This window comes from Cyprinodon variegatus, unplaced genomic scaffold, assembly GCF_000732505.1.
Source record: "Cyprinodon variegatus isolate N-32 unplaced genomic scaffold, C_variegatus-1.0 Scaffold1126, whole genome shotgun sequence".
Lineage (NCBI taxonomy): Eukaryota > Metazoa > Chordata > Actinopteri > Cyprinodontiformes > Cyprinodontidae > Cyprinodon > Cyprinodon variegatus.
In genome coordinates, this window is record NW_015151579.1 from 108,143 (window position 1) to 119,142 (window position 11,000).

Sequence of the window (11,000 nt, forward strand, 5' to 3'; positions counted from 1 at the left end):
CATTTCATATCTTCTACTATTCAACAGCGCTCTATGAGATAAGTTGAATAGTAGAAGATATGAAATGCAAGATTTAAATTGCCAAAAGTTAGAAAAACATTGTTAAAGTTTATTTTCATGTGTTGATTTCTGACAACTTCATATTGGAAGATTGATTGACCTCAAATCTTTCCACCATTTGATTACAAATTCAGAATCATAAAAAAAAAAAATTCTCGTAATGCGAGCCTGTTTTCTTCTTCGGTTTTGTAAGTTTCTCTGATGTATTTATTTCTTATTTTTATTTTATTTTTCCTTGCCCTGTGGTTCCCTGTAATTCGTGGTCACTGACTAAATATTTCTGATATTTCTGATATAAATTTATGATTGAACTGATTCATTTTGATGCTTTAGATTTCATCAATTTTAACATAATGCTGTAGATAAATTATTAATGAGATCAGTTTTAATTCATTTCTGACATGTAAAAGATACAATGTTTAAAAAAAATAAATGAATGGTGAAAAAATAGTAAAAAACAAAAGGAGGGGCATGTTATTTTTAATGTCAACCCGCTCCATTAAATATAATAAATAGTAGAAGTTATGACATGCAAGATTTGAATAGCAAAAGTTAGAAAAATACTGTTCAAATTTATTTTTATGAGCTGATTCCTGACAACTTCATATTTGGAAATTGATACATTGATCAAAATTCTTTCCACCATTTGATTTCACATTCAGGAAAAAATCATGATATTTTCCCAAAATAAATTATATATTAATATAATATAATAATGTAATAATTTATATAATAAGTTTAAGTGACACATTTTAGAATATGAATAAAAAAAATCTAGTTAAACAACAAATTATGATGTTACACCTAAAAATCTTTAAAAGAGTCTGAGGTGACTAGTTCCCCCAGTTTTAGGTCTCTTTTTCTTCTTTTTTTTTTCCCAAGGCTCAAAGCACAAGGAGCAGCGAGCTGAAAACCAGTTTACCCAGCTCAGATCTGACCTTTGTAACTGACGATAAAAATTCAGCAGAGCAAAGATTAGAGTCAGTGCATTTAGTAGAAATATATATTTCCAAATACTGCAAAAGCTAAACAAGTTGACATCTATAAATAAGTAAATGTGCTGTAGCCCGCAGGGCACTAAAGATGGCCAACTAGGACAATCATAAAGCATACAGTGATGTCTTAGACCTCTGAGGCCACAAATGATCTCAGAGCTCTATGATGGGCAGTATTTATATTTACAGCTCTGAGTCTATGATCTGATGACTACCTGTTCAGTACAGCCCCTGAAATCCAGCAATGTTATGAATGTTGGGGGATTGTAGGATATTCATAACGATATTGATGGTGAGATTAAACCTCATGAGGAATTTAACCGTTTAGCCAAATTGCTTCAACGACACCCACAGTTCATGAAGCTTCATGGGAACATGTCGCCACCTACTGGTGGTGTGCAGAACTACAGTTAGTAATAAAATCAGTGATTTTTTTATTTTATTTTATTTTATTTATTTATTTATTTTTTTTACATTTGTTTTTCTTGTCCCATTTAAATTCCTTTGAAATTGTTAAAGATCGGTCTGTATAAGAAAATCTTTTGGACTTTTTTTTTTCAGTGTAAAATGTCTTCGAAGAGAACAGCGACAGTGAAAGTGTTTGTACAAATTTGGCAATGATGAGCAAGATAAAAGGTGTTAGTCATTTTAATTCGAACATAATAGTTTTTTCATGGTTTTTGGTTTTAATCTGGTTGGAAGTTAGTGTTCAACCAGTCTAATTTGCCTAAACCAACCAATCTAATTTGACAGTGTTTTTAACCAATCTATATTTTTACTAGGGCAAAGCAAATTAGTCACATTAGCCAAAATACTTAAGTATATATGCAAATTTCAAAAGACTGACCTTGAACCATCAACCTTAGGAGTGGAAGTCAATGCTTTTCAGCTGACGCCTCTAATACTGGAAACTGTTCCGTGAACAATGATACTACTTAAGATTTAAATCACAACTGTATCCAGCAGCTTGCTCAGATTTTTATCATTACATTGTCTGATCTAACTAAAACATGTTTAACCAACTAGATTGGTTGGGAAAACAACCAATCTATTTTTAGAATCTATCCAAACTCTATCCAACTGAACGCAACTCTCCTACAAACTCCCACATCTTGATTGAATAGTGATGCTCTTTAATTGCCCGCTGAAGTTCTTGTGCTTTCTGAACCACTTCCTGAAGCGGTCGCGTAGTATCAGGGTAGCAAGCTTCAGACGTCATCAATGTTGGCCCCTCCCCTAAATGAAACACGCTCTGTTAAAAGGCCCCTTCCATTACTCGACACACGCCTCGAAGCCCCGGCTCATCTCATGACATCACTACATAACGGCTAACGGATTGTATTTGAGCCCCAGAAAGATTGTGATCTGTGGGCATCTGGGGGTTGTCCTTTTCATTTGAGAGTTGATAGAGTGGATTTAGCTTTTCGTTGCTATTGCCTCATGGAGAGGAACAAGAAACATAAATGGTTCCAGAAAGAGTTCAAATTTGTTCCACCAGTTCCTACTGTAAGTTATTGGTGAATAGCAAAAGTGGCCCTAACCTTACGCCTTCAAATAAAGAAAGATTTAGGTAGGTTCATGTAGGGGAAACTTTAATAACTCAACTAGTGTGTTCTGTGAAGGTCATTTTCTTTCTTTTTGTTTTTCTTTTATTTCACAATTCTTGCTGAGATGTTTTTCTTCTTTACTTTATTTTTTCCTGCAGGGGTATCCAGGAGGAGGCCAACCACCACAAGGTAACCCATATGGTGGAGGCTTTGCACCTAATGGGACACCCCCCTCAGCTCCTCCGGGAGGTGGAGCAGCCCCAGCAGGAGGCCCTTATGGGGGTTATGGAGCCCCAGGTTATGGTGGGCAATATGGGCAGGGGTCTGGTGGCCCACATGGGGGTCATGGAGGACAGCCTCATGGAGGACAGCCTTACGGCGGACAGCCCCACGGAGGACAGCCTCACGGAGGACAGCCTTACGGCGGACAGCCTCATGGAGGACAGCCTCACGGAGGACAGCCTCATGGAGGACAGCCGTATGGCGGACAGCCTCATGGAGGACAGCCGTATGGAGGACAACCTTATGGAGGGCCTAACAGATACAATGCTCCTACAGGTAACTGATGCTCATTGCTTTTTGCAGCAGTACCTCTAAAAAATAACTCTGGCTATAGGAGTTAAAAATGCCCCCTATTTGATCCACGTTTAAGACTTCAGATCGTCTCTCATCCCTCTCCTTCATGGCTTCGCTTTTGTTTTGTTTTCCCTTCACCCTGCGGTGGGATGATGAATAGAATCGACTTGCGTTCTCGGGTTGTGATGCAGAGAGGCTGCTCAGTTTGCGTCCCTCAGCAGGTCTCCACAGCTGGAGTAATGACCCCGGTAATGCTGAGAGAGAGCAAAATGGAGACGGATGGGAGTGAAAGACGTTTTGTGTGCGCGTTTCAATTGCACGGTGTTCAGGAGCATCTAAGTCAGGGTCTTAAAGTCTGGGTTTCCATCACTTCCCTGCAGGGACACACGTCAGGGCATGAGGTGTCTCCGCTCCTTCTCGTCAGTCATTTTCTTGTCGGTCAGTCGTCTCTCTACTCCTCCTCCTTCTACACTAAGCTATATTTTTGAAGTCTCCATGTATTTTCCACCGTATAATCAGAAAATGACCTCTTGCCCTGATACTGTTCTCTCTGGCTTATAATGGCTTATCCAACACTTGGAAAGATGTTTACATGGTTATTTCTTTTTTTTTTTATGGATGTGTGGAACAGGGGACATAAACGCTCTCTTTTTAAAAGTATTCACTCCTGTCAAGTCAAAGGCAAGAGGAACATAAAATATTGATGTTTTCCAAAAAATTTTTAAACTTTTAAATGGTGGAAAAGGGTTTCATAACCTCCATATAGACGCAATCCTCTTTTTTTTTCAGAATTTTTGTTATTGTTTTTCGAAAGTGTTTAGATTTTTTGAGCCTCAGTGGTTTTCTTGTTCATGTGTTTTTATGAAGGTCAAAGTTTGATTTTGAAGAGCACAATCTTCCCACACTGAAACAGGCATCTCAAGTCTCCTTTGTTTTTGTTTTTATCAAAAAAAAAATACATACTGTTCTTTGCTGACTAATGTTTTTAACCCAGAAAGGCCTTCAACAAACAGCCCGATTCATACTGGTCTTTGTTGTCTCTTATTTTCAAGTAATGTAATAAAGTATGAGGAAGAAAATGATAGATAAAATCTATTGCTACCAAGCTTATTAAGAAATGAAAGACAGTAAAACCTTGCTAAGAAATTTTTAAAACCCCTTTTTTTATTTAATTTTTTTCAGGTAACGTTCCCCCTGGTGTTAACCCAGAGGCGCACCAGTGGTTCCAGAGCGTCGACGCAGACCACAGCGGATTCATTAACTCAAAGGAGCTAAAACAAGCCTTAGTCAACTCCAACTGGTCCAATTTTAATGACGAAACTTGCCTCATGATGATCAGTAAGTCCCTGCTGCAGCAGATGAAGCGCTTTTACTGTGTTAACTGACTGTTTAACGATGTAATGTGACAGTTTCCATCTCTCACAATGACAAAAATCAGGGTTCCCGCGGGTCATTAAAAGTCATTTAATTATATATTTTTTTAACTAAGGCCTTAATTGGCATTAAAACTTATTAAATGTGATTGCAGTGGCATTTAAAATGCTTTAAAAATGGTTATAACAACGATTTCGTCAGATATATAATATCAGATATAACTTCTTACAGTTGATCGTAAAGCCATATGTTCGGGAAAAAAAGCTGGAGGCGGAGAAAAAGCCAGAGTATGGTAGACATTCCAAGTCTCCCGGAAGTTGCGAGAGACTCCCTGATATCGATAGTTGTTCACGGATGCCCGCGAGTCGGATAGATTATCCCGGGTTTTAAAATATGCGAGGTGGTGTTTTTTAATGCGAGTAAGAGCCTGCAGGCAATACAATCATTCGTGCATCATGTTCAGATTAGGACTATTTCGTTTGCGCAAACAACAAGAGAGAGGGGGGTGTGGGGGGCAGGTTGCTAAAACTGGGCGTATTTGTCCAAAGTGATGCTCTGTTCAAAGAGTGTTACAGGCAACTGGTTGTCAGAGAGCGCGCTGATTGGATTAGTCAGAAAAATAAGCCAATCATTTTTGGTTTACTCTCTCACAGTCACCTAGTTACCACTCAAAGCTGTGCATCCAGAGGTTGAATCCTTGAGTACACAACGAAAATAAAGTAAGTCCATGTCTAGAGAAGATAAAGAATGATGACACCGTAGGGAGGTGCACTATATGCTGAAGTCCCAAGAAAAATAGAAAGCATAACAGATGTTCTAGGCCGGAAGATTGAAAGTATTGAAACGTAAAGTGGCTGGAAAAAGAGGAATTCGGGACATGGCTGCAGCCTGTCGACAGTAAAGATGACGAAGGATTTCGCCGTGTTATAGTTTTTCTAAGAGCATTAAAGGAGCATTAAAAAGCATTAAATTAGAGTTACTCATTCCTGTATAAACCCTGAAAAATGTACCTATGAGATGGAAAAAAACAAACTGTGTGCAAGCTGCTGTAAAATATCTATAAACCAAGCAGAGGAGGGAAGAAGTGAAGGGATTGGGTTAAAATGGGTTTGGTTTGTTAATGACAGAATTTAGGCGAGCATTATTCAGTCTGGATTCCGGTTACATTCCAATTGCATTTGCTGGCAGGGACCTAATGTTATCTTCTGCTTTAACAAGAAAAGTGTGACCTCTGTGGATGATTGTTGCCAGCAGAAGGTCCATGGTGATGGATGAGGGGCTGGAGGGAAGCATACTTAAACATTTATACTTTTAGTTTGGAAAGAATGTGAAAATGTAACAGAAGAAAAGTTTTTAGAGGGATTCTTGTCTGATTTTTTTCTTTTTTTGGGTATTGTTTTTTCTGCCAGATATGTTTGACAAGACACGGTCGGGCCGGATAGACTTGTTTGGTTTCTCAGCACTGTGGAATTACATACAGCAGTGGAGGGCTCTGTTTCAGCAGTATGACAGGGACCACTCGGGATCCATCAGTGGCTCAGAGCTGCACCAAGGTATCCATGTTTCATTATTTTGTCTTAAAGGGGCTGCAGGTCATATTTATACAGTAGCCCTCATGTTCTTTTGTCTGCTTCTCCTTTTCCTCCAGCTCTCACTCAGATGGGATACAAACTCAGCCCCCAGTTTTCTGAGATGCTGGTGCAGCGCTTCAGCGGAAGAGGAGGGCCCCACGGCATACAGCTGGACCGCTTCATCCAGGCGTGCACGCAGCTTCAGAGCATGACGCAGGTGTTCAGGGAGAGAGACACCGGCATGACGGGCAACATTCGCCTCAGCTACGAGGACTTTCTCGCCAGTGGGGTTACGAAGCTGATGTGAGAGTGGCTTTGCTAACGAGCCCCGCTGCAACCGTGGATGTGCACCATCATTTCTCGTACTGACTGAGAGTCTCTCAGATTTCTGTGCTTTGCCAGAAGTGCCCTCACATGTTGCAGCACATACACTGTAGCAGCAGTCACGTAATGTGACGGTTGGGGGGGCTAACTTTGCACTCCTAATGAGGTTCAGCTTGTTTACTGTCCCTCCTAATGACAGAGGCTTTCAAATATTGGTGCCAATCAGATGTTCATGTCATCAAAAATCAGTTCAACCAAGCAGGCCTTCTGGATAATTAACACTTCCTGTCTACATGATACCACAACTTGATGTTTTAAGATTTCTCTTAGAATTTCGAACTGAATTTGAGTTAAAATGTCAAAACAGATGGTGAAATTATGATAATTAGATCTCTTCTTGTAATCACATGGGAAAGTTTAATGTATTAACTGAACCAGTAAAAATTTGTTTTGTTTTTCTCACTATGGTTAAGGACTGAATTAAATATTACTTTGTAAAATTGTACAGATTACTATGCATTATACTTAGAAATAATGTGGACCTTATCAGAATTGGGTGGAGAATAAGAGTTTATTGAATGAATCCTCGCTACACAGTATGGTTGGGAAAATACCTACCGGTATACTTATATTTTTTGAAATATTTGCAATCTAAATAAATATTCTTTTGCCAATTTTGTACATGGCTGACCTTCTTTATAATCTGATACTGTTTACCTCCATCACCACCATTTGTGGAACAGCTTGATTGGTGCATTTCTCCAAATTTTCAATACAGATATCTTCAAACAGTTGGTTTAAATTAAACGTTGCTATAAAGATTGAATTGGTATGTATTTTGTTTTGTTGACAAATGGCTAAAGCTAATTTTACCCTCAATTGATGCATAATCGATCGATTGAAATAACTCCAGTTTTTAACAGAGAATTTAACCAACCCCCATTTGACCCTTAAAATTTGCACCAAATCACTTAATTGTTTTTGTGTGGCCTCGGGAGAAAAAAATATTTTTCCTTATCTTTGTTCTTTTTTTTTCACCACCCATCCATTTTTCTGACATGCTTAATACCAAGTGGGGCTGGTGCCTATCTCCAGCTGTCTACGGAAAGAGGCGGGGTCCACCCTGGACAGGTCACCAGTCCATTGCAGGGCAACACACAGACAAACAGGACAAACAACCATTCATGCACACACTCACACCTAAGAAGAATCTAGAGAAGCCAATTAACCTAACAGTCCTGTTTTTGGACTGTGGGTGGAAGCCGGAGTACCCGGAGAGAACCCATGCATGTTCAGGGAGAACATGCAAACTCCATACAGAAAGACCCCGGGACCGGGAATCCAACTCAGAACCTTCTTGCTGCAAGGCAGCAGTGCTACCCACTGAGCAGCCCTTCTTCACCACCCAGTCTTCTTTAATTAAGTCCATGGAAAGAGATTCATTTTCAATTCAGTTTATCTATATAGCGCAAATTTACAACTCGTCATTTCAGGGCAATTTATAGATACATTTCAAAAAGATCATGCAGACAAACTAATTCGAAGTTTTCTATCTAAGGAAAACCAGTTGATTTCATTGGCTCAAAAGCAATCCCTCATACAAAGCATGTTTGTAGTGACAGTGGAGAGGAAAAACTCCCTTTTAACAGCAAGAAACCTCCAGTAGACCCAGGCTCAGTGTGAGCGGCCATCTGCTGAGGCCGACGGGGGTTCATAGAGACAGCAAGCAGACATAGAAAAAGAAGCAGAGATACAAAAGCTAACTGTCAACCAGCTCTACAGACGACCAGGAAACACACAGCCAGGCAGACAAGCTCAGTCTTCTCCCATATCAGAGGATAAAATAGAGCACATCCAGTTAGTCAAAGTCAGAGAAACGGGACTACACTGGAAAAACAGGCCAAGCTCCAACATCTATAAACAGGGTCGCTACTGTCTACTTGCCCTATAAAAGAACTCTGACCAGAGTTGAAGGGAGGAATAATGGAGATAAATACTGGAACAATTTGGGAATAAAGACCTGTGAGAGCGTTCAAAAGACTTCAGGACAACAATATCTGAGGCTGCAGATATTCTGGAACAGATTAGGTTAAAGGATATTCATGTATTAGAATAGCATAGCCAAAGTAAAAACCTAAATCTAACTGAGGAATTAATGCCAGACTTGAAAATAGATGTTCACAGAGTCATAAAACAGCAAAACAAAAGGGAGGTTCTGCAAAGTATTGACTTATGAGTATATATGTATGCCACACTTTTCAGATTTGAGTAAAAAATTTCCTTTAACCTGACAAATTTGAAGCAGAATTGCATGAACTTTTTTTGTGGCTTCTTTGATTCTGCAGTGATTTACTCGATCCCTGTCATTTCCCCGCGTGTAATGAGGACATTTCCATCCACTGACCACGCCTGACATCTGTAATTAACTTTTACAAATAGAGCAAGTCTACAGAGCTTCAGCGTTCACTCTGTCAGACTCAGAGCGTCATTTGGATTGATAGAAATAGCTGCGTTTTTTTTAGCAGATAAAAATATTGGCCAGTGCAGCTCTAAATCTCATTTAACGAATAAACGGACACTTATTAAATAAAGCCGCTGCTTGCCATGTTCCCTGGTAAAGCAGAACTGGCAGAGGGAATGTAAGCCTGCAGGGGAGATGAGCACATTTCTCTTTATTTGACAGCACTGATCACATGCCAGTCCTGGCAACTGTAAGATGGATAGCACAGAGGGATGAAGGGTTTAAAAAATGATTTTTAAACATAATCATCCACACAGGATTCAGCTTTATTGAAACTAATTATAACAAATCTGGACATGGTTTCATGTTTTTTTCTTTCCTCTGGAGCTTCACTACAAGGGGCCATTAAGTCAAAGCCGGCCTCCGCTCTGTGACAGTCCGCTTTCCAGCCGCTATAGATCAACCAGGTGGAGAGCTTTGTTGTTGCTAAATGGAAAAGTTTTCAGACTGGAGGCTGAATAATCAGAGTCATCAATCAGGTGGAGCTTTGCAAAGAAGGCTTCCTGATTCACAACCCGGAAACTATCACATCTCAGAGAAATGTTGTGAAATAGTTCCTCCTGTAGTGTAAACCTTGTAAATGCTTTCCTCTCTTTCATTATACAAAGAAATAAACAAAGGTTACATCTTTAAATCCGTATTTCCACACAGAAGGGAACCAAACTTGTGGTGTTTGACTTTGTGCAGTGCTGTAAAGAAACAGCTGGCCTCTTACAAATTTCCTCTGGTGTTAATTTATTTGTCTTAGTGTTACTGAGGATAGAAGAGATTTTTTAAAACCTAAGAAAATCTTATTCAGGAGTTAAAAAAAAAAAGAAGACAAAAAACAAGCATTAAAAATCCATTTGCACAACACTGTACTTTACCTTTAACAAGTCTTGTGTTTTCATCACAATGTATATTTTCATGAGGAGACATTGTTCTTTGTATCTGCTTATAAAAGCTTCTCAGCATTTAAATGCATGGAAGTTTTGTTTAAGTTCAGCCTTATCTGGGTAAAGCCTATGACTAGATTAGAATAGACTAAAAGGGAATAAAATAATTTGATTGTCTCACAGTCTGGAAATCTCATTGTTACAGCAATTAAATGAAATAGTCAGAAGATACAAGAGATAAAAGACTAATTCTAAACATTCAGCTGCAGCAGAAGAGGGCAAAGACATTGCAGAAAAGACAGAAAATGCTGCTCAGTTATTAATAGAAAATTATTTTAAAGGTTAAAATCTGAAATGTCTAAGTTTTTAAAAAAAAAGAAAGAAAGAAAAACAGCAGTTGCCTTGAAGACCTTTCCAGTATTTGATTTACCAGTTTTTCTACTTTTTTTTTTATTAGACAATTTATATATGGAAGATTTCTTTAAACTTAGTATTGGCTGTAATCATTTCTGTGAGTGGGGAAGATTGATTGTTCTTGAAATTTTACCACATCTAGATGTATCACTTAATCAGTGATCCTAAAAGATAAACCTAAAGATTCTAAATTTATATATATATATATGATTTAAATTGTTTATGTTCTTTCTCATGTTTTCCTTTAAACAGCAACCAACTTAAACCGTTGTCATAGATGAAAATAATGGATGTTTATAGGAAAATCTTATCTTTTAAAACAAGAGGAAAAAATGAATCCATCTTTTTGGAAATGTGATACTTTGATTCACTGCAAAGAAAAGGGATTTTCTTACAACCTCCCCAAAAAAAGAAATGATTTACTAGCAAATCCGAAATGCACTTCATTTAGAGGAAAAAACAGATTATCTATATAGAATTGCCTTATTCTAACCCCTTCTTTTAAGACTGTTTCTAAATCTAAATAGTTATCTCCCCCTGGTCATCAGAAGTTGACAAGGGTGCAGCTGGGTGTAACTGTTCACATTGAGATGGAAGCAAAGTTCAAGGAAATTACCTGGTCAAGCATTTTAAAAATGCCTAAGCTTAAAAGCATTATTAAGAGTTTGTTAAAAATAAATTAAATTACAATAAAATATTTAGATGTATTAATTAAATATTTATTTTCTTCAAATTTTTTATTA

At 38.3% G+C, this 11,000-nt stretch overlaps 1 protein-coding gene across 1 annotated transcript in view; it reads left to right on the forward strand.

Moving 5' to 3' along the window:
- pef1 (penta-EF-hand domain containing 1) overlaps positions 1-7,102 on the forward strand; it is an 8,109-nt gene extending 1,007 nt beyond the window's left edge. Inside the window, exons 2-5 of the mRNA XM_015400626.1 lie at positions 2,761-3,160; positions 4,361-4,516; positions 5,962-6,105; positions 6,201-7,102. Of these exons, the coding sequence (XP_015256112.1) occupies positions 2,761-3,160; positions 4,361-4,516; positions 5,962-6,105; positions 6,201-6,430 (930 nt within the window). The 3' untranslated portion in view covers positions 6,431-7,102. The remainder of the gene's footprint in view (positions 1-2,760; positions 3,161-4,360; positions 4,517-5,961; positions 6,106-6,200) is intronic.
- Positions 7,103-11,000: the final 3,898 nt, after the last annotated feature.